The 25,086-nt window shown below is 38.3% G+C and overlaps 1 protein-coding gene across 1 annotated transcript in view; it reads left to right on the top strand.

The window, feature by feature from the left end:
* LOC132106143 (membrane-spanning 4-domains subfamily A member 15-like) overlaps positions 1-24,583 on the top strand; it is a 106,442-nt gene extending 81,859 nt beyond the window's left edge. The window contains exons 2-7 of the mRNA XM_059511796.1: positions 180-384; positions 625-735; positions 14,987-15,055; positions 16,133-16,273; positions 16,859-16,972; positions 24,405-24,583. Of these exons, the coding sequence (XP_059367779.1) occupies positions 199-384; positions 625-735; positions 14,987-15,055; positions 16,133-16,273; positions 16,859-16,972; positions 24,405-24,488 (705 nt within the window). The 5' untranslated portion in view covers positions 180-198 and the 3' untranslated portion in view covers positions 24,489-24,583. The remainder of the gene's footprint in view (positions 1-179; positions 385-624; positions 736-14,986; positions 15,056-16,132; positions 16,274-16,858; positions 16,973-24,404) is intronic.
* Positions 24,584-25,086: the final 503 nt, after the last annotated feature.

Raw genomic sequence — 25,086 nt, 5'->3', positions numbered from 1 at the left:
CTGCTCTCCCCGCTCTGTCCAATCATGGCTGCATGGACCGGCGTGTGGAGTGTTGTCCAGAACATAACCATACCGCCAACACTAACTGTATGCAATATAATTGTCATAAATATACTTGACGGAAGTGATCCTGATTAGAATATCATTTATATGTTTTGATTTACTATGATTTTGAACAGGTCAGTTTTAGAAACCAGGATGTCCCACACAGTCTTACCCATGAACTCTTCAACACTCGTCATCCAGTTTCAACCAGTAACACAAACAGCTCCGGTGACGACGGAGACAAATGCTCCTGCGCCTGTTTATGTACAACAGATGACGGGAGCTTCATCTCTTCATGGACTTCAGGCATTTCTGAAAGGACAACCGAAAGCCCTTGGGGTGAGAAATGTCTCATAAACATATATATATATATATATATATATATATATATATATATATATATATATATATATATATATATATTTTTTTATATATAATAATATATTGTAAATATATTTTTTTGGTACATTCATTAGTCAGTAACTACAGCTGCCATAAATGCATATTGTATATTTATGAAATTTATGAAAGACTCTCTTGTTGTACTCACACTTTCTGCGTTCTTTTTGTCCCTCACAGACGGTCCAGATTATGATCGGTTTGCTGACTCTGCTGTTTGGCATTGTGGCTAAAGTTTACACTGATCCCATCTTCGTCTATGCTGGTATTCCTTTCTGGGGATCTCTCATTGTAAGAAACAGTCATACAAGGAAGTGTCCCATCTTTTATCCACCTTATTTTGCAACGTGGAATTAAATACGATGACTTATTTCCTGATAAATTGTTAATCTTCCGTTTTGCTAGCCAGATGGTAAAAAGCTCAGAAGCGATATGGTGGGCGCACACAAAACACTATTAAACACAGTGATGGTAAAAATTTACCACACCCACGGTGTATGACACAGTGGGAAGATGAAATTAAGAAGCTGCCTGCAATAACTTTTTTTAAATTTTGTTTTGGCGCTTGGAGTAGACAGGTCTATGATGCGAATTATAAAAGCACTGAGGCATATCAGTAATGTTACCTGCACAGCGGAAACCGAGTGCTAGTACATAAAACAGAAAGCGAATTCATGTTTTTAAAAGCAGTCGTGAATCCTGTAGTTATGTGATTGCATTGAAAATTTAGGTAACTGGTAAATGATTAATGTCTCCTTTTTCTCTTTCATCTGTGAAATCACTTATTGTTTTAAAGTAGTAATGATATTTTTTTTTACTCCTACCCATAAACTCATTAATATATGGTGCAGAATTGCATCTAAAATAAAAGTCGTAACTAAAATAAACGTGTGTACTTTTTATATATTTATAGAAATTTTATTTTGTATGCAGTTATTCATTTTACAGTACTATTCAGAATATTTTTTCATCAGTTCCATGAATTTTGTAAACATTACAAATTGACCATTATTTACCTAACATTGCTAAACTATATCATTTTCAGTGTGGGGGAAAAATTCTAAACAAACTGCCCCTTGATTTATTAATTGTGTGTGTACATATATAAGGAAAAAAAAAGTACAGTATTTTCCGGACTATACAGTAGATAGACATCTAAAATGCCAGTTTTACCGCCGCACGTACCGCCACCGCGGCGTCTGTAAAGTGCATTTGCAGCTTTTGACCGCTGAGTGGCACTTTAATCACAAGTTATCAAACAAGCGCATCTAAGCACATTTTCGCAAATAGACGTCAGTTTTGCCTCCTGATGTGTTACATTTGATCGCTTCGGTCAGGGAAAATGAAAGAAAAACACTATAGTTTAAATATTTCATAAATTTAATATTCACAAATGAAAGTTTGGTACTTATGAAGTTATGTGCATTTCTTAAAACAAATTCAAGCAGAATAAATGTCAAGCCTGTGCCTGAACCTGTGCTTATATTTTCTCTAAACTACTAGGTATTAAACCATATTTTAGATTTGACACATTTAAAAGGTGTGCAGTATTATTTATATTATATGAATTATGTGCTATATTATTCAAAAGAAATTGTGGTTTACTTTGCATCGGAGCATTAAAAGTGGTAGCCTATTTTAGGGGGGTAGGCTACATGGATTAATATGCAAAATGTCAATATTTTCATATATTAGGCCAATATTTTAATTTATATTTTAAAATTCCTTTAATAAAACAACATCCATTTTTGTTATTCATTACCCGCCTTTATTTTGACAGATAACTTCTTGGGAAAAAGACATTTGTCTGTACACTGATTAAGAAATTGTTGCATGTTTAGTAAAACATGAGGCACTGTATAATTTCGTTCCCATTATTAACCTGTTAGCCAGCACCCCCCATTACGGGACTCACAGCTGAAAGTGCTCTAACTAACTTATAATTGTAATAGTTTCCTACGTCAGTGTGTTACAAACATAATTGTGGTGTCTTTAGAAAGAAGACCCTTTGGGCTTCACTTTTTATCAACCAGATTTGATAATGCTCAAAAATATTAAAAGTAATAGACACTGAAGTGCCTTGAATTTTTTTTACCACTCTTAAATATTTTTTATTTTATATAAAAATACATGAAATGAGTCCTGGAGCAATCTAGAAAAGTAATGGGTTGAAAGCCACATGTCTCATGAGTTTCTGTTTCAAATCTGAATAAAATATCATGAAAAATGAGACTCCTGCAAATATTTTTCTGAGATTTTTCTCACCCCCCCACCCCCCAAATATAAGAAAATATATTTCCCAATAGTATTGAAGGCTTCTACAAACTATTTAGTCAGTAAACATACCACTGCATAGTTTTTTTCAATTATAAAACACTAGACAGAAACTTAGACATCATATAAATGATTTATTTGAGCACTAGAAAAATACAATAAGAATAAACGAATAAATTAAACCTGCACGATTTAGCTAAATCTTTGAAACTCTAAAGAATGGATGGATTAATAAAATGCCCTCACAATTAAGCTCAAGTTCTCTCATTATAATCAACAAAATGCACACAATGTAAAAAAAGAACTTTAATTTACAACTTAAGTGATTTTAAAGGGAGCATTCTTTACTTGCTTTTAGAGCTGGGCAATAGCATATGGTCTAAAAAAAATCCCAGATTTTTTCAGAAAAAAAAATCAGATTTATGATTCAAATCGATTTTAAAATCAATATTAAAAGTGACAAAGAAATTTTTCAAAACAAGTTTTAATATAGTTATTTATCATTCATTTACCAGTCAAATGTATATGTCACAGTGTCTGGGTTGTGTTCCCTGGGTTTTCACTAGGTGTTCTCAGTTCCCACGGTGTTTATCATATTATCACTTCCTGTCTCCTTATTTGGTCACCTTCCTCCTTGTTTAGTTAATTGATTGTTCCCCACCTGTCTCCTGTTTCCCCATTATCCTTTTGTGTATTTATACCTGGTCTGTCTGAGTCTTAGTCACGGAGTCCTTGTCGTTTGCGTGATACTTCCCTGAGTCTGCTCTGTCTGTATGTTCTTGTATGTTATTGGATATTCTGGTTTTGACCCTGCCTGGACTGTTTACCTCTTTTGGATTGCCCCTCAATAAACTTCGTACCTGCATTTGGATCTCTCCCTTGTTTCTTGTAACACCGTACGTGACCATCACACAGAGATCCAGCGTTATGTCGGTTGACGCTTCTTCCCCAGCCACCGAGCGGGAGAGAGGCGATCGCTTTGAGGGAACCCGCTTGGTCGTGTTTCGCGGGACCAGGGGAGGTCGCCGTGGAGGAGGTGGGCGAGAGGAAATTCAGCCAGAATGGCCGCCAACCCAGCGCCGCGTGGTGCATGACCACCAACCCCGCACCACGAGGCAAGATGGAAGCCAGCCTCACCCCACAGTGCAAGATGGCTGCCAGCTCAGCACCAACGCCCAGGATGGCCGTTGACACCCTTCTCGATTACTTCGAGATGCTATCAAGGATCCTAGATGTTCCCAAGATGGTTCACGTCAGGGCTGCTGAGCTAGAACCACAGCACAAAATGGCCTCCAGCCCAGCGCCACAGCTCAAGATGGCTGCCAGCCCAGCGCCACAGCACAAGATGGCTGCCAGCCCAGCGCCACAGCACAAGATGGCTGCCAGCTTAGAGCCACAGCACAAGATGGCCGACTCAACACCTGAGTCTCCAGACAAGGTGCCACCGACTCACCATCATAGAGGGCGGAGGAGGAGGAGACAGGCGCCTACTGTTCCTCAAAGCCCGGAGAACGTTCCCGAGTGGGCCGCTGCCGTTTAGGAGGACGTTCCCGAGCGGGCCGCTGCCGTCCAGGAGGACGTTCCCGAGCAGGCCGTGGCCGTCCCCGAGGCGGTGACCGATGCCGAGGCGGTGACCGATGCCGTTCCGGAGGCCGAGGCGGTGACCGATGCCGTTCCGGAGGCCGAGGCGGTGACCGATGCCGTTCCGGAGGTCGAGGCGGTGACCGATGCCATTCAGGAGGCCGAGGCGGTGCCCGAGACCGCACCCGAGGCCGTTCCAGAGGCGGTGCCCGAAGCCGAGGCATCTCACGTCTCCACAGGCAGTCAAAATTCAATGTCAGGTGCCCATTGACTTTCCAGAGTTGAGTCAGTTCCCGGTTGACCCTCCAGAGTCGAGTCAGGTGTTCATGGACCCTCCTGAGTCAGGGTTAGTCACCGTCGACCATCTAAAGTCAGGGCTAGTTCCTGTTGACCTTCCAGAGTCGAGTCAGGTTCCAGTTGACCCTCCAGAGTCGAGTCAGGTCCCAGTGGACTCTCCAGAGTCGAGTCAGGTCCCAGTGGACCCTCCAGGTGATTGTTGAATTTTCAGAGTTGAGTGAGGTTCCGGTTGACCTCCCAGAGGCTAGTCAGGTGCTTGTGGACCCTCCAGATTCAGGGCTAGTCACCGATGACCCTCCAGAGTCAGGGCTAGTCACCGATGACCTTCCAAAGTCAGGGCTAGTCACAGATGACCCTCCAGAGTCAGGGCCAGTCACCGATGACCCTCCAGAGTCAGGGCCAGTCACCGATGACTCTCCAGAGTCAGGGCCAGTCACCGATGACCCTCCAGAGTCAGGGCCAGTCACCGATGGCCTTCCAGAGCCAGGGCTAGGTACCATGGACTTTCCAGAGACAAGGCTAGTCATCGTGGACCTTTCTGAGTCAGGTCAAGTCACTCGGGGGCCTTCCGCTCTGACCACACGGACGTGGTGGTCTTCTGCTCCGCCCTGGGGGGCTTCCGCTCTGACCACACGGACGTGGTGGTTTTCTGCTCCGCCCTGGGGGGCGCTTGCCCTGACTACACAGTTGTGGTGGTCTTCCGCTCCGCCCTGGAGGACTCTGGCCTTGACCACAAGGGTGTGGTGGTCTTCTGCTCCACCCTGGGGGGCTTCATGTTGTATTTCCTTTTGTTTTTGTGTTAATTTCTGTCCCTGTTCCTTTTTGTTAGTCTGGCCCTCCGTCCCTCCCCCTGAACCTCCTCCGGTCCTCCTCCCTCCTGGTCTTTCTGTGTTGTGTTTACATTCTGGTGCCTGTTCCCCATGTTTTTCTTTTCTGACCCTCCGTCCCTCCCCCTGAGCCTCCACCTGTCCGCCTCCCTCCTGGTCTCTGTTTTGTCTCTGTTTTGTGTCTGTCTTGGAGCCGCTCCGTAGAGGGGGGGTACTGTCACAGTGTCTGGGTTGTGTTCCCTGGGTTTCCAATAGGTGTCCTCAGTTCCCACGGTGTTTATCATATTATCACTTCCTGTCTCCTTATTTGGTCACCTTCCTCCTTGTTTAGTTAATTGATTGTTCCCCACCTGTCTCCTGTTTCCCCATTATCCTTTTGTGTATTTATACCTGGTCTGTCTGAGTCTTAGTCACGGAGTCCTTGTCGTTTGGGTGATACTTCCCTGAGTCTGCTCTGTCTGTATGTTCTTGTATGTTATTAGATATAGCCCATCATGCATCTAACCATCCACAGCGTTAAGAGCTGTTCAGAATAAAACTGGTAGCTCCGCAGTGAATCAGTGTCATGGACGGAGGACAGAGCAAAGTCTATATTTCCATCTTGTTATGCCTATGGTTTAGTTTTTTGTTGTTGATCTTCTTCTTATATAACTTATTTGTAAATAGAGCAGTCACTGTCTGTGTCTACACCGGACGTGAGAGTTGTCATGCGAAAGGTGTGTCTAAACTTGATGACATTACACTACAGTGTCAAATCATCTGAACGTAGTGTCAGAACATTTTGTCATAAACAGAATGAGCATCAATTCACTGATGGGGATCGTGTCCAGTGTAGGCCTATCCATCACTGGGTTCTGTTGTCTTTTGTAGGATCATGCTACTAGTGTCCGGTGAAGACCAGGCTTGCGTTTTTTAATGGGGTATGTTACAGCCCTGTCTGTTCTTAATGTTTTATTTTTATTTTTATTAAACATCTGTATCGACTGCATGATCATATCATCATATTATTTACTGCCATTCGACCTACAAAAGTAAAGCTTGTTGAGTCGATCAACAAGCATTGCTGCAGCCGGTTGCTTTTGGCGGATATGCTGTACTTGTGCTGCCCCGGTCGTCTTTATTTCGTCGGGTGAAACATCTCTCTCATTTGGCAGTAGAGTCTGTGAGCGGAGCAGCAACAACTTCCCCTCCGCGCTCTGAGCATTGGAGCATCAGCTGCGCGCTCACTGATACCAGAAACACGCTCCGCCTTCACTCCATAGCCAATGCAATTCAGTATGTTTGAAATGTTATGTTCATAACGTAACCTATAAAAAAAAATGAAAATAACAGGAGAGTTTCAAAGTGGCTTAGGCTGTTGTGTGTAAACAATGAAAGCATTAAATCTTTAATTGCTGCTTTCTGCTGTGCAAATTTTGTTTATGATGAAAATAACGGTACATTTTCGTCAGTTATTTTATCTATATTTACATTTATTCATATAGCTGACGCTTTTATCCAAAGCGACTTATAATTGCTATATATGTCAGAGGTCACACGCCTCTGGAGCAACTAGGGGTTAAGTGTCTTGCTCAGGGACACATTGGTGTGTCACAGTGGATTCTAACCCGGGTCTCTCACACCAAAGGCATGTGTCTTAACCACTGCGCAAGATACAAAATCAAATACTGATACTGTAATAGTCATTAAAACCTTCTGATCAAGCCATAGCTAAATATGTTTAACATTAATTATTGCTGAATATGTAGTTATATTACAGGCTGTTGGCTTGAATTGTACTCGTAATGGAGCGCTCTAGGAGAAACCACAACGCTCAGACTGTTAAAAAGATCCGCTCCTTGCTCCGGTCTGTGAATGTTGCATTTCTCTCGTCGGAGAGAGCCAGCACTGTGAATTTCATCTTGTAGCTGACAAGAAAACAGTTGTTTATTAATAAATAATTAAAATATATTTTTCACAATTATTAGGCAAATTCTGCATGTGCTTTGCGGCAAACTTAATGCATGTGCTTGAGCGAGGAATATATTAAGACTTGATTATATAAATATAATATAAACGTCTGATTAGTTGAATAACCTGCACAGCAAGTTTCATAAGACACTGTCCATATGAAAGAGCAAGAGATTCACACCTTTATCTCGACCCCCACAAGCCATACATAACTACCCCTCAAAAACCCAACCCCCTCCAGCTGAACTGATTTCGGTCTGTTTTTTTTGGCTGAAGGAGCAATGTGTTTTCATGTTACTGAGTTGAAACATGCCTGCACTCACAGCAGCCTTAAATGGTAAAATGGAAAATGGACTGCATTTATATAGCGCTTTCAACAGACCACATGGCCATCCAAAGCGCTTTACAATTTGCCTCACATTCACCCATTCACACACCGACTGCGGTGTCAGCCATTCAAGGCGCCATCCAGCTCGTCGGGAGCAGCTGGGGTTAGGTGTCTTGCTCAAGGACACCTCGACACTTGGTCAGGTGGAGCCGGGGATTGAACCACCAACCTTCTGGTTTGTAGACAACCTACATGAACCACTGAGCCACTGCCGCCCCATACTCTTATTATTCATTAGTTTCTCGCAGCCATAATGAAAATAACAAATTATCAATTGATAAATAATCATTATTTTACGAAAATCATTGTTATTTGTGATCGTGGGTTTTTGAGGAAGGCTTTAAGACCAAGCGGATTCCTCTGTTCCCGCCTCACAGCGCGCGGGACTCACGCTCACTGACTCAGCTCCACTGTCTGCGGTTTGACTTTACTGAATCAGATTGAGGCGAATAAAACTTATTGATCATGAGCCCAACATTTAGTAAGGCAGAAAATCAATAATTTTAACTGAAGGAAGACGTATTTCATTGCGCTAATGCTGTTGAATAGAGAGAGAGAGAAAACCATGTCTAGGCCTATTTTTAAACTTAGCTCATTAGTACAAATCCAAACACCAGAAACGTTATGTATTTTATGAATAATGAAACGTTATGAAAGTATGCATTTTATTTATTCACAGACTATATGGTTGAAATAAAATTTTAGTTCACAAATTTAAGTTCCATTGTTTAAAAAAATGCTTTATTGGCTGTTTCATAGACCTTCAATGTTATGCTCTAAAATCCTTGCCATTTGTAATTTCACAGTATTTTCACCTTACTTGAGTGATAGATCATTTTGTGTGTCTATGAATAACATTTTGTCAGAAATGACCCCTCTGTCATATGGAGTCCCTCAGGGTTCGGTTTTGGGTCCTATCTTGTTTTTATTGTATATTAGCCCTCTTGATGAAATAATTCGAAATTTTAATAATGTGTCTTATCACTTTTATGCTGATGACATTCAGTTGTACTGCTCATTCAAAGAGTCAGGGTTAGGTAAATTAACTGATTTATTGGAATGCCTGTCATGCATTAAGACTTGGTTATACAACAATTATTTACAACTGAATATAAAAAAGACTGAAACTTTGATCATTGCTCCAGAACAAAAAATACCTCAAATTAAACAACACATCTGTTCCTTAGACTCATCCGTCCAGTTGAGCCTAAGAAACCTGGGTGTTTTGTTCGACCAATCGTTGTCTCTGAATGGTCATTCTAGACAGTTGGTCAGAAACTGTTTTTATCATTTGAGAAATATTTCTAAATTGAGAAAAATATTGCCCAAAGCTACCATGGAGATGATCAATCATGCTTTTATTTCTTCAAGGTTAGATTACTGTAATTCTCTTTTTACTTGTTTTAACAATGTTTCTCTGAACCGTCTTCAATTGGTGCAAAATGCAGCAGCTAGGTTTTAACAGGAACCAACAGAAGGACACACATTACTCCAATTTTATTTACTCTCCACTGGCTTCCGGTAAAATTTAGAATTAATTATGAAATTTTAGTTTTAACCTTTAGAGAATTACATAGACAGACCCCCCAATATATCGCAGACATGCTTACCCCTTATTCTTCTTTCCGTACTCTTCGTTCCTCAGGTCAAAATTGTCCCTAAAACCCGCCTTAAAACTCGGGGACACCGCTCCTTTCAAGCAGTTGCTCCCAATCTGTGGAATGCCCTGCCACTGTCTCTGCGTGTGGTCGATTCTGTCGATTCTTTTAAAAAACGATTCAGATTCTATTCAGTCAAGCTTTCAGTTGACTGAGCTATTATGTTTTATGTTTTGTATGATGTTTCTTATTTTTAATTTTGTTAATTTGCTATATGTAAAGCACTTTGTGATTTTATCTGTGATAGGTGCTATATAAATAAAGTTTACTTACTTACTTACAATTCTATAATGGTCAAATTTACTCAGGCCGATGGCATTTTTTAATGACATATATATATATATATATATATATATATATATATATATATAATTTATTTTTTTATTTGTAGCCTACATAAACAGGTGAAGCAAAACAAATATGTTGAACGTCCCTTATTTTTTCCCTTATTTTCTTAAAGAATAAAGACTTCTTTTCTACAAGAATAAACATTATAACATATTATTAATTCATAGAAATAATTTAAGCAATTAAAACCTTTTTTAACTTGAATTTAAATACTATTAAACTAACTTTAAAATCTCAAGGAGTTTATGTTAAAAAACGTTTATAAGTTTATAAGTTAAAATGTAACAGTGCGTGTCCTAAATGAACTTGGGTTAACAATATAATTAGAACTAAAAATATATATATATTTTTAAATGAACAATTCCTGTATAAAATGGGGCAGCCTTTATATCAAGCATTTTTAAATCGTCCACAGCTGAGCAACCTAAGAGGCGGATCTGCGCCAGAGTGCCTTAAGTGAATGTGATGCACTAACTCAGATGCAATGAAAAAAAAAATAATAATATTAACCTTGGTGCATTCCTATAATGTTATAACTAAGCTAATAATGTTATAATGTACCAATAGGATATTTTTCGTTCCCTTAACTTTGCAACATATCCTTTAAATTTAACAAATTTATCAGAACAAAACAAGAATTTAAAATATATAATTCTAATGGATAAATATAATTGCAGTATATAATAATATAGGCTTAGCTATAAACAAATAATAATAATGATTTAAAGCGAAACATAAGGTAAGGTCGGGCTTTCTCATTCTCTCACTCAGGAGAAATCCGTTTCCATATTCATGATGTTGCCCATTTGAAGCTTAATTATTATTCATGAGATAAAATAGGCTTTTTAGTTCATGCCTGTTTCAGTATGTACAGAATTTTTTTTTTTAGCAATATGCCAAAGTGAATGGCTGCTGTTTCTTATGAATATGTGCGTGAGGCACAGGCACGATCAAACTACTGAAACAGAAAATACTCCATTTTTGGTCACACATAAGGCATAATTCAAAAATGCTAAGTGTTAGCAGTTTGAAAAATCAAGAATAATGACTGAGTTAATAATAATTATTGCTAAATGCTGGACCGTTCTCATTTCGCTCTGCATATGGAACCTGACAATTTTTTTTAAACCAAGAATTTAGCTTTCTATCTATCTATCTATCTATCTATCTATCTATCTATATATATATATATATATATATATATATATATATATATATATATATATATATGGCTTAGATTTATTTACTGTTTAATAACAATAGCATGCATATGATCCTTTGTGTAAAGGTCTTCTTTTAATTTTGATGAGTAGACTGTAGCCTAAAACTATCCTATGTTTTGAAATTAACTCACTGTAAAAAAAAAAAAACATGTTTTTTAAAGATGTTACAATGTAATAACAATGTTATTGTTGTTTTACTTCCTCCTTTTATCTCATTTTACAATTACATTCAATTTGCAATCCATCCATTTAAGCCACCTGGCGGTAGTTTTGGGAATGATTTTAACACACGACTGAATTACAGTAATTACTTTTGCAGGGCCGCGGCGGTAATGCTCATTTAGGCTGTCCACCTACTGTAAGTCAGACTTTTTTTCACAGTTTGGCTGGTCCTGTGACTTATAGTCAGGTGGGACAACTCTGCAGTGCATGCCAGTCTCAAAGACAGCAACTTGGTCGACAAGCTCACCTGGGTGATGCAGGGTATCAGGACTGCACCTAAGGATTTTGTCCCTAGCACCACAGTTCCCTGGTCTGCTACTCTCCAGCGGTCTACTCTACTGGATAATACGAGGCTTCCTACTTCCTGTCATGGGCTCCCTCAGTCGCACATCCCCGCTGGACATCAAGTAGCCGACTATGTTTTCATTCGCTACGATGTCCATAGGGGACCGCTATGCCCGCCCAACGAAGGCCCATTCCAGGTTTCTTTAGACAGGGGACAAACACTTCGTGGTGGCAGGGGTGGAAAACTGGAGCGACTCTCCATTGACCGCCTTAAACCGGCTCATTTGAAAGTGGCCAGGCCCATTGACCTGGCCCAGCCCCCACAATGCAGATGGCCTCCTGCTCTGCCCCCACCCCATGCTCCCATCCCACCCAAGCCTCCCACATCCCAAGCCCCTTATCCATGTAACTGACAATACACCGGCTGCAGTGGGGTCTCCTCGACATCCGGTACGGTTTAATTGGTGTGGCCGGTTGATACGCCCACCTCCCCGTTGACTGTTGGGTTTTTCTGATATGGTGAATTCTGGGGCGATGTGTGTAGTGAATGTGACAGACACAAATCACCTTTTCTGTAAGATTTATTTTTCTTCTTGTCGTCCAATGGGAGTCTATGGCAGCCCTATAAAGGGAACATAGGAAAATGATGAAATTTGGAACACTTGTAGTGATGGCCATGATTAGTGAACTTTGGGGTCTCTAGAACCAACTCTATAGCGCCACCAGCAGTTCAAAATTCAACATTTAAATTGTTATAACTCTTGAATCCCTACTTAGGCGCCAGAGGTTTTTTCCTAAAACGTTCGATTTTGACCTTTCAATTTCAAAAGGCTATATCTTAAAAGTGATAAAAGATAGAGACTTTCTGTCAATTATAAATATTAAGGATGATCCAATGTTTATGTAGGGATTACCTTTTCCCATCTAATTTGCATATTATGACGTCATAGGGTGGTGGCCATCTTGAATTATAGAATTTTCATGAAAAGTCACAAAAAATCTCCCACCTCGTTCCCTGCAACACTAACACGCCTGCTAATTTCACAATGAACACTCCGTCCCCGGAAAACATTGTTCACACCACTGACATTGGGCAAAGGACCATCTACATTGGGCAAAGGATTAACCGTTTGTGCTTGGTGAAGGGCTATACTTTCACTTTCAGTATCACCGTCATCTTCTGAAGGCAGATATTCCCCTTCAGAATCAGGGTCCGCGAATAGAAGTCCCAACACTTAATTGCGGGTTTATTGAAGCTTTATAGATGCCATTGGATAATAATAATAACAATAAAAATCTAATGCCAATACTCGCTGACGTTGACAATATTGCTCTGATGAAATGGCTCATTCTCACACTAGCTCCGCTTTTGTTCACACTGATTCAATGCGCTCTAGCTCGGCGATTTTGTATAGAAGCATGACTTTTTTTTTGAGTCAGAGATGAAGTATTACATGTCTGTTATCTGGTGCAGGGGAGGTCGCATGAAATTTGACATCCTATTTGAAAAAAATCGGCCGTTTTATTCAGTGCCGTATCTTGTCGAGTAAACTCAACTGTGGCGCCAAGAGGGTTAAGTCTCCGCCCATTACAGTAGCAGCCATTTTGAAAAGTACAGTATTCAGTTTTTTCGCTGCTCCTCCTTCAAATTTGGCCTAATTCTTCCCAAATTTTGCTCACATAATCTTCAGACCAAGACGCATAGAAATGACTGCAAAGAATTTTTACACCTACGGGTCAAAAAAAAGTTATGAGGCTTTGAAGTTGACAGTGGACGACCTGAAATTTGTTCAGAGGCTGTATCTTGGGCAAATTTTGATCAATCGAAAACAAACTTGGTACACTTAATAAACACCATGATCTGAGGGTCCATGCCAAAGTTTGGAACAGCGCCACCTATAGGTGTTGAGATATCAAAAACTATAACTTCTGAAAAAAATTCTGTCTGTAAATTATGATCTTGATGTCCATGGATTCTTTGGATCATTCCGAATCTGTGGATGTCAATTTTGTCAAGATTGACTAACCACCTGTTTGTCATTTTGAAATTTTTCATAAATTGCAAAATTGCAATGACTGGACATATCTGCACAAAAATTGGTAGGGATCATGAACAGTAAGTCCTGGAGGTACCACGGAAGATTGGAGACAGCACCAGTGTTCAAGATATATAACAATTCTTGCATTACCCCTTATAACTTGAAGTCATTCATCAATTTTTTTTTTTTTTTTTAATTTTGTTCCATGGGTTATGCCGAATCTGTTGTTGTCTCATTTGTAATCTTCCAACATGGTGTCTGTCTGCTGTACTGAATTGAATGAAAAACTGTTTTTTCGCTACTCCTCCCACAAATTCTGTTAAATTTTGTTCAAAATATGATCAGATGATCTTCATAGCAAGCCGGACAGAAATGACTGAACAGATTTTTGATATTCCCTCCCATTCCTGAGATGTACCTCTCGGAAGTTGCCTGTGCTAGTTGATATATGCTAGTTAGCTTAGCATGCTAAATGGTTAGCATGCTAACACATTTCTATTCACTCTAATGAGCCTCTTTAGGTGTTTGGTTAATCCAAAACTACATTAACATTTTGAGCTTAACATGCTAATATGGCTAAAATGCTAATTCAGGCTTTTGAGAGATCATTCTCACACTTTAACCTCTCTTCTGTGGCCTGCCAAGTGTGCATCAACTAATGTGGCTCACTCTGCTAAGGCACTGGTTCCGAACCTGTGAGGTTGTGGGTTCGTATCCAGGGTATCTACAGCCCTTCGGGGGCTTGGCCCAAGTATCGCTGCTTGCAGCTATATTTAAGTGTAGTTCTGTACACTGGGTTTCTGTATAACTGTTCAGGGATCGCATTCCCTTTAAATGTTCGGAATGCGTGATGATGTGGAACGCTGGTCAGCACCTTTGTTCTGTGTGTTTTGCACGTAACTTAACAAGAAGCTGTAACGTAATTGTCTGTGGATATATCCTGATGAGACATCGCCTCGAAGTCTTCATCATTTCTCGGGGAATGGATGATTTTCCGTGGGTCTACCATCAAAAACAAAGTGGAAAGAGCAAATAGACAGAAATTTCAGTGGGTTCTTTAAATTTAAGGCTTTTAGTTTAAACTAAAGTCGACGAGGGGCGTGCAAGTCCCCATCCACATTCAGTTCTGTTGCATGGATTATGGTCAAAACAAATGTCTTGCAGGTTTTATTACGCTTGCACCAGCTATTATGACACCACTTAACTACACAAAGTACACCAGTCTTTCTTGGGTCCATATTAAAAGTAAACTAGCCTGTACAATCTATACAGTGACTGTTAAACTACTGCATCACAATACAACTACTATTAGCGGAAGTGCTTTACCGGAAATCTGACACATTATGGTTCTTAAATGGTGGTGCCTGCACTTATGTGGAAAATAGGGTGGATAGTACAATCTACTTATTCCAAGACAAGCTTTAATTTTGTTCTTTCTCTCTCTTCTCAGTACATTATCTCAGGCTCACTCTGCATTGCTGCCGAGAACAAAATTAATTCACCCTCCAGTTTGTGTTTGGTATGTACTACACAACACTTTACCTTTAAGGGTCCAAGCACTGTGCTGGAAGTACAGAAATAGTGTTCTGTCATGTTCTGATTTTCTGAACTGGTTTATACTGATTTCTTCTTCTTTTTCTGCCGTAAAAGTATAGTATTGCCATCACTGACCATAATTCATAAAGACCCTAGACTTGTCTGGAAGGTCCCAAAGGTGCAAATCTATTCAGGCATCTATTTATCTATTATCAGAACATAACTCGTATACAACATGGCCACTACCAGCCAATCAAATTTTAGGAACTAATAAAATTGAATCTCAATGGCTGGGGAAACTTCTGAGTGTGTTTTGTGAAGCTATGCTGACTTTCACACAAATTTCATAAAGACATCATAAATCATGCTGGTGATTTCAAAGTTTTTACAGTGTTGTATAATTCAACATCAAATTCTGGGACAGAGGGGCGGGCCGGAGTTGCTTGAGCCCCTGGCTCTTTAATCGTGATGCGTAAAGTGCCCTTTCAGTCTGATTTATGTGCCCCCAGACCACGATTTGATAGTTATCTCCCACGTTTTTGTTTCTTAACAAAGCAGCGCTGTGCTTATAAACTCTACTTAAATATGCTTTATACAGAAGTAAGATGAAAAGAAAACACCATCTAAACATTTCTGATTAGGCACATTTTCATCCTCTGCTGTCTAAGCCTAAATCTATAGTCCAGGTTTGCAGAATGGTTCCTATTTCTCTTCTGGTTAGATTTAATGCAATTAAAATAAGATTTTCCACTTTTACACCAGTATATTATCTGTAAGCTAAAAAAAATTATCTGTGAAGATTGACCTGACTTTGCTGTTAAAACCACATTATATTTAAAAAGACAAGTTATAATTGTTTCACTTTACTATCCACATGAGCCACTGGTGCTTGGACCCTGATGACTGCTGCTTAACGAGGCTGTTTCATTCATTTATGTGAAGGATAGTGTATTTTTAATCACACTCCCTATAGTTTTCTATCTACATTTAAAGTGTTAACACATTGGTTTAAAGTTCTTGCAAATGCATTAATCTGTTTTCTCTGTTTCTCTGCCTATAGGTGAGGGCTTCACTGGGAATTAATATTTTCAGTACTATCACCGCAGGCATTGCCATTATTTTTCTTTCAATGGATTTGGTTTTAGGTCCATACACATACTGCTGGGCTCATTTCTGTGATCATTTAACAAGTAATTATGAGGTATGTATTTCTATATTCACTCGGGATGCACCGAAATTGCATTTTTGGTTTTTGTTCAAAGGAGAAAATATAAGGAGAAATATTCAAATTTGTTTGGTAATTACTGATTAGAATGCTTCCAGTTTCACAATAGATCTGAGATGATAAAAGCTATTGTTCACTACTGAGTTCAGGACATTATTGATAAACACTCCAAATTTTTTTGCATGTGTATGAGAATTCACAAATAAGGACCCAAACTGTTATTAATCTGGATAATAGAAACCGATTTTAGAATTATTTTGCCATTAAAAAGTCACGCAGTGAACCATCAGCAATTAAAAGGACATTTATTTATGCATCTATAAGAGTTTCCATTTCAGACAAAAAATTATTTAAATGAAGGTTTGTACCTGTCAGATTACTGATATTCGTGCCATAATTAAATCTTAAATGTGTTATACTGTAACAAGGTTAAGTATATGGAAGGAAGAAGAGGGTAGGTGTGAATGGAACTCGTATTTTATTAGACTCAAAATACACCAAAGCAGGGGCGCTCCACACTACTGTTCTAATTATTTGTGTTCATGTTGATTTTTCTATCAGACTGTCTTCAGAGGAATCAGAATTGTGTTACTATTATTCGCAGTGCTTGAGTTTATCATCTCCATCTGTTTGTCAGCATTTGCCTGTAAAGCCAACAGCTACAGTTCTTCTCTGGTGAGTAATGACCCAAATCAAGAGTGCTCAAACTTCTCTCCAGTTCACTGTAAAATCCTTGAGTAAATTAGTGATGTCCGGTTGGCGGACGAATCGTTCGATTTAACCGGTTCTTCTTAGTGAACCGGTTGAACCAGTTCAAAAAATCAGAATGAATCATTTGAAATGGTTTGCGTCTCCAATAAGCATTAATGCACAAATGACTCAACATAAAAACAAAAACAAACATGTAACTGCACTGTAGGTTACTACCGTACATTAACGTTAGTTCAAATGATATATATAGGGACTTTTAATAATTAATCAGGAATATGATTAATTTATATATCGCATATTACAGTTACATTAAAATGATTGAAGATGAAAAATAGGTCAATTGTATATATCAATAACTCATTACAAGGCACTGTAATTTACTCAATATGTAATTTACTTAATATGTCAATATTCCATTCCTCATATCAATTATCGTGATATCTTTTACTGGGAATTAATGCAAATCGAACAGTGGTTTGTGCAGCAAACGGCCATAAGATTAACTTATAAACTTTCAATAAAGTTATCACTTCTTATAATTCCAGGAAAAATAGTTTCTGGCCATGAAACCATTCTCCTGTCCTTATGAAATTTAGGTTACTGAAAAATAACAAATAAGCTTTGTAGCTAAGATCAAACATTTCATTGACTTCGTGATGTGAGCATTTTAGAAAGAAACAATCAGGAATATATAGGATTTTAATAACTGAACTAACAATACATCGACCTACAAACAGTACAAACAGTAAAAGTAATACAAGACAAAATGGATTAACAGATGAGAGAGAGAGTGAAAGAGAAATAGGCGAGATCACAGAATGATCACCCAGTATCACAGACAGTAACCTTTTGAAAGACAACAAGGAATGAAATCACCTTGAAAAAGGGAATAGACAACCTTAAGCAGCATTTAAATCTCTATAGAAAATAATACTTGAATGTGGTTCTCTTTGTGACTGCAAAAGACGAGCGTGCATGTGTCGTTCTTTTGGAGCTGGGCGTGTTCTCTCATGTCTTCCGGGGCGAGCAGACTCGCGCAAAGTTTTAAAGGTTAACGTGGAGTTACTAAAGAAATGATTCAGAGTTCGTCTCCCTCATGGAGGGAGAGGCGAATATGAGAATAAAACTTAGTAAGGGAAAGAAAAGAAAAACAGAGATGAGAGCTCCCTAAAGAGCCATGTAACCAGACGTTCTCTCAGACTAAGTGCTCTTTGCAAGCCAGCACTTAACTTCTGCCAAACATGCACGAAGAGACTGAATGGCACTTTTATGTTTTTACTTTTATGTTTCAGTGGTACATAAATTTGAGAATCATCTGCATAAAGATGATACTGAATCCCAAATTTTTCAAAAATAGAACCTTGAGGGAGCATATAAAGGGAAAATAAAATTGGTCCCAATATTGAGCCCTGTGGAACCCCACACACAACGGGGGCAATGGAAGAAAAAGAATCCCCTTAAATCACTGAAAGAGTCCTATCCTTCAAATAGGAAGAGAACCATTTCACGGCTAAGCCCTGAATACGAACCTGATCCCTAAGACGATCAATGAGAATGTTATGATCAAATGTATCAAATGCCTCTGTAAGATCTAACAACAGCAAGACAACGCGGTTTCCAGAATCAACGCCTCGTAGGATATCATTAGACACCCTCAAAAGAGCCTATTCTGTACTATGAACAACTCTAAAACCTGACTGGAATCTATCCCAGATGTTATTCCTAATTAAAAAGTCATTAAGCTGTGCGTGCACAATTTTTTCTAGTATCTTTGAAATAAAAGGCAATTTTGAAATCGGATGAAAATACTCATGTCAAATGGGTCTAAGCTGTTTTTTTTTCAAAAAGGGCTGAATAACAGCATGCTTAAAACTAACCAGAACAACACCAGATGACAAACTAATATTTATAATAGACAGAATACTTGGGCCAATCAAATCAAGTACCTGCTTAATCAGAGAAGAGGGGAGCACATCACCAGGAGAATTAATTAGAGATCTAATTATCACATTTCCTCAATGCGACTGGCACAAAATGTGAGTGCAGATGCCAATCATCTCTGGGATCGCTAAATAAACAACCAGGCATAGCCGATCGAATATTAAAGGTCCCCTTCTTCGTGATCCCATGTTTTAAACTTTAGTTAGTGTGTAATGTTGTTGTTAGAGTATAAATAATATCTGTAAAATTCTAAAGCTCAAAGTTCAATGCCAAGCAAGATATTTTATTTAACAGAATTCGCCTACAAAGAACGACCCATTTTGACTACATCCCTCTAGTTCCTGCAGTAATGACGTAACTAAAACAGTTTTTTGACTAACCTCTGCCCACATGAATTCACAAAAAGGGGGCGTGGTCTTGTTGCACTCCGACGGAGAAGGAAGAGTTGCATTTGTGTTTGTCGCCACGTCGTCGAAAGGCTGTTATTTTCATCTCGGAGTCCAATCACCTTTGTTTGGCCTTCCCAGGGACGCTGTACTAGGAGATTAATGGTTATAATTTTTGTTTAACCCGGTTCCCGAAAATTATAATCCACATGTAAAACTACTGTATGTGCAGCACATTTTGCTGAGGACAGCTTGCTGAGGACAACTTCCTCAATCTCAATCAGTTTTAATGCCGGATTCGCACAAAGATTAATCTTGAAAGATGGAGCAGTTCCCTCTTCGTCTGGAGAAGGCGTTGTTTATGGACCACAACCAGTCAAGTGTATTTTATTATTTAAGTTGGTGCGTTTAACAGTTTCTGTAACTTATTACACAAAGGGCAACGCTGTTTAGCTTTGTTAACTAGATGTAAGGGCTGTGCAAAAAAACGAATGCGATTTTCATGCGCATCTCGTCAGTAAAAACGCACCTGTGATTATAAGTACATCTCCAGCACATGCTCCTGCCCACTTGCTTCTCAAAACTAATCCAAATATGTTTCCAGGAGGGCAGCGTGCGCTCAGCTGCTGTCGAATCACAACACAGGAACCGCTGGCACAATCAGAACTTGTTACATATTTCTGAAGGAGGGACTTTATAGAACAAGGAAGTCATCAGCCCGTTTTTATGACAGTGAAAACAGCGGTATACAGATAGGTGAATTGTATGAGAAATACTGTTTTTTTCACACGCGAAACATTAACACATGATATATTGCACACTGTAAACACAATCAAAGCTTCAAAAAAGTGTGAAAAACGGGACCTTTAAGTAGAGTCATGCGATCATATACCAGAGGGTGATAAACAGAGCACTTGATAAAACAAACAAAAAAACAATACAAACAAAAGAGACAAGGACAGACTGTGGCAAGCCGGCAAACATCCTGGCGCCATCGTGAATACAGCACAGAATCTAAATTTTAAGTTTTTTTTTGAAAACTTGGAAAACATCCGGACTTAGTGTGACTAAAGCTGTTAATTTTTTTTAACGTGGCTGACACTCCCTCTGAGTCAGAATAAACCAATATCCCGGAGTAATTCATTTACTCAAACAGTACACTGACTGAACTGCTGTGAAGAGAGAACTGAAGATGAACACAGAGCTGAGCTAGATAACAAATGGACACGCCCACTGCTGAAGCGGTTCTCGAGTCAAGAACCTGTTGCCCCGTTTTTTCGGATCACTAGTACACTGAAACAAGAACCGTTTCTGTCAGAGGCATCCGATTTGAGAACCGATGAGCTAATGACACTGCGCATGTGTGTATTCTTTCAAGAAGACAAAATGCATATCGAAGTATTTTGTTAAATTGTAGATTATCTTAGGCCAAAGGGGTTTTCAGCAAGTTCGATAATAATTAAGACTCTAAAGACTCTATGTTTAATAGGAATAAGGGATGATTAATGAAATATCTGTACTGTATTTATAGTTAATGATGACACATTCACAAACTGAGTTTGTTGTAAATAGAACATAAACATGAGTAAAGCAGCTTATGATACTGAACTGGAGTGTGCCGGTTAGAGTGGTTCTCGTTGTTGAGTCAAGAACTGGTTCCATCGGTTTTCGGCTAACCAGTACACTGAACCAAGAACCGTTTCCTTCGGACACGTCCGATTTGAGTACCAATGGGCTGATAATACTGTGCATGGGTGATTCAGCGTGAAGCAGACTGACACACAGCGTGTTTGAATGAACTGGTGCTTTTGTGATTGATTCTGAACTGATTCGCAGGTAAACCAAAGGCTTGAATGAAGGGCAATCTGGTGAAACATAAGTTAATTTAATACCAAATAAATCGCAATGGATTATGTATAGTAAGTGGACCATGGTTGGACCATGGTTAAAAATACATTTCAAAAGTGCACTGCAGTTTTTCATGTAATAACTTTATTTTAACACTCAATTTCTCTTTCAATGCTTTCAATGTTAATGCTTGGGTTTACATACAGCCGAACACATTCATAAACTTTTCTATCACTTTGTTTGATTTTTTACACATTTCAGATGTGAAAATATTTTTGATGTATGAAAACAAAACTGTTCTGAAAACAAATATTAAAGTTTACTATGTTTGGAGTATTGTCTTGTTAAAATCATTTAACAGGTCTATTTTCTTGTGTATTTATCACATGTACCGTATATCTATATATTATAAATATTATTATTTAATAAATATGCTACATAAGTAAATATATTATTACATTTTTCAATACATGAAAAGCTTCAAATCCGTGTGCATTATTCAGTATCTTGTAATATATTAACACATTATTTAGTACATTTTCAAAATACATTAAACAAATGAATATATTGATTGAACTGCAGTGTGCCGGTTAGAGTGGTTCTCGTTGTTGAGTCAAGAACTGGTTCCATCGGTTTTCGGCTCACCAGTACACTGAACCAAGAACCGTTTCCTTCGGACACGTCCGATTTGAGTACCAGGGGGCTGATAATACTGTGCATGGGTGATTCAGCGTGAAGCAGACTGACTCACAGCGTGTCTGAATGAACTGGTGTTTTTGTGATTGATTCTGAACTGATTCGCGGGTAAACCAAAGGCTTGAATGAAGGGCAATCTGGTGAAACATAAGTTAATTTAATACCAAATAAATCGCAATGGATTATGTATAGTAAGTGGACCATGGTTTCTGCACTGATGACACCTATTTTAATTACTTTATATCTTCAAGACTTATAAATCCTCGTATGCACATTATTGTTGTTACTGTATTTGGTTGAATTTTTGCGAAACTTATTTGTAAACTTTTCATGATTATGAGGTTTTAACTGATTAAGGTTATGATTACTGACTTTATATATTTGAATGTTTGATAGACTTGACGCCATTACATAATCGCCAATGACGTCGAGCATAAAAGAACTGGTGAAGCGTTTTTTTCAGACGATTTATTGAATCGAACTGTCCTGAATAACCGGTTCCCGGAAAAAGAACTGAACTTCCCATTTCTAGAGTAAATACAGAGCTACCAAATTTTGTCTACCAAAGTCTAATCAGGATATCTTCCGTCCATTCCAAATCCGTTTTCAAATAAAAAACAGAAAACGAAAAGACTCAAGAGGATTCAAGTGAGAGAACATGAATTCAATAACGAGAAATCGAAAAATGGCTCGTTTATTCGATTAAGTTTAACAAACAGAAAACGAGTTTTTGGCTCGATTTCTCATTTTGTTGTTTGGGGTTTACAAATAGGTTTATGGCTTCAATATTTAATTCGCACTTGTGGGCGGCGCTGAAACGCTCCTTTCATCTGATTGGTCGAATCGCTCGGCCTTCAACTCGGTTTCTTCATTCTTTCAGGCAGAATAAGAGTCTTATAGGAGTAATGGCTGAAACCACCGCTCACTGTTAATTAACATAATATTTGAATCAGATGTAGCTGGACACATAATTCGTGTTGCTGCGACTTGCAAGTCACCCATCTAAATTATTTCTAGGTTATAGTATTGTATGAATATTGTCCCACTGATAAATACAGTGCAAATAGTTCTGTCTCCTTGGATAAAAGTGAAGTGGAAAAAAAAAATCAACAATAGACTGAACAGTTCCATAATAATATGTCTGTAACATTTACCACTCTCATCTTTTAAGTCAAAAGGCACTAGGTAGGTGTGTGTGACATTAATAATTAATTAATTGGGACCTACCTAGTGCCTTTTGACTTAAACGATGAGAGATGTAAATGTTACAGACATATTATTATGGAACTGTTCAGTCTATTGTTGATTTTTTTTTCCACTTCACTTTTATCCAAGGAGACAGAACTATTTGCAATTTATTTATCAGTGTGACAATATTCATACAATACTATAACCTAGAAATAATTTAAATGGGTGACTTACAAGTCGCAGCAACACGAATTATGTGTCCAGCTACATCTGATTCAAATATTATGTTAATTAACAGTGAGCGGTGGTTTCAGACATTACAGTGCTTCACTCGCACTGACTCTTATTCTGCCTGAAAGAATGAAGAAACCGAGTTGAAGGCGGAGCGATTCGACCAATCAGATGAAAGGAGCGTTTTAGCGCCGCCCACAAGTGCCGTTTTTTTAAACCCCAAACAACAAAATGAGAAATCAAGTCAAAAACTCATTTTCCGTTTGTTAACCTAGATGGAATAACGAATAAACAAGCCATTTTTCCATTTCTAGTTATTGAATTCATGTTCTCTCACTTGAATCCTCTTGAGTATTTTGTTTTCAGTTTTTTAATTGAAAACGGATTTGGAATGGACGGAAGATACCCCGATTAAGTCTGATCGCATCATATAATAATTACTGTTAATAGTGTTCATAGTCTGTTACGTCTTTACTTGATTTTCCAGTACATTTCTGCCATATGCACATAAACTGACAGTCACCAATGCTACTACTAAATAGTGTAGAAACTTAATTTACTGTAAAGCTGCTTAGCAACATGATACAAATAAACTTGAAATAAATAAAGTGAACTCAGCCCGCATTGTTCCCAAACATTAAACCTGCAGACTTTGCAGAGATGGAGTTCATGAGAAGCATTTTTACTGTGAACTGAGTTGCCCTAGAAAAATACTGCATAAAATGTTTTGTTTTAACATATAAAAGATCACCAGTAATCTTTCAAATCCTTTTATCTAGAACGGTAAGCTGCCAGAACAGCTTACACTTCCAAAAACTTGTCTGGCAGTTCGACAAGAAATATGTATTTGTGCTTAGACCCTGACATGACGCTAAGCACTTTTCCATGTCAAAGGCAGTTTTTACAAATATGAGCGTTGGCATGGATTTAAACATGCGCACACCCTATGATCAAATCTGTGCGTACGCACGCTTTATAATTAAGGCACCATGTCTTGGAAATGTGTAAAGCACGCAGGAATGACAGCAATACTTTTTACATAATATTATGAATAAATAAGCTATCAAGTAAGAAAGCTCATCATATAGTGTTTTTTCTTCTTGCAGATACCTGTGACCAGCAGCTCTTCCATTCATCACCATCCTGCAGACGCGCCGCCAGAATACACTGAATGCAATCAATATGAATAAGTGGACAGTATTCCTTTATAAAAACAAAAAACATGGGAATTTCCATACATAGAAACTATACTGCAGTATATTCATGGGCCATATATGGCTATATATTGAGGCATATAAAAATACATTTCAAAAGTGCACTGCATTTTTTCATGTAATAACTTTATTTTAACACTCAATTTCTCTTTCAATGCTTTCAATGTTAATGCTTGAGTTTACATACAGCCGAACACATTCATAAACTTTTCTATCACTTTGTTTGATTTTTTACACATTTCAGATGTGAAAATATTTTTGATGTATGAAAACAAAACTGTTCTGAAAACAAATATTAAAGTTTACTATGTTTGGAGTATTGTCTTGTTAAAATCATTTAACAGGTCTATTTTCTTGTGTATTTATCACATGTACCGTATATCTATATATTATAAATATTATTATTTAATAAATATGCTACATAAGTAAATATATTATTACATTTTTCAATACATGAAAAGCTTCAAATCCTTGTGCATTATTCAGTATCTTGTAATATATTAACACATTATTTAGTAAACTTTCAATATACATTAAACAAATGAATATATTGATTGTTAATGTACATGATCAG

The sequence above is a fragment of the Carassius carassius genome, chromosome 26, assembly GCF_963082965.1.
Source record: "Carassius carassius chromosome 26, fCarCar2.1, whole genome shotgun sequence".
Taxonomy (NCBI): Eukaryota; Metazoa; Chordata; class Actinopteri; order Cypriniformes; family Cyprinidae; genus Carassius; species Carassius carassius.
The sequence above is the reverse complement of the archived record's forward strand: the minus strand, read 5'-3'. Positions and strand labels throughout refer to the sequence as shown.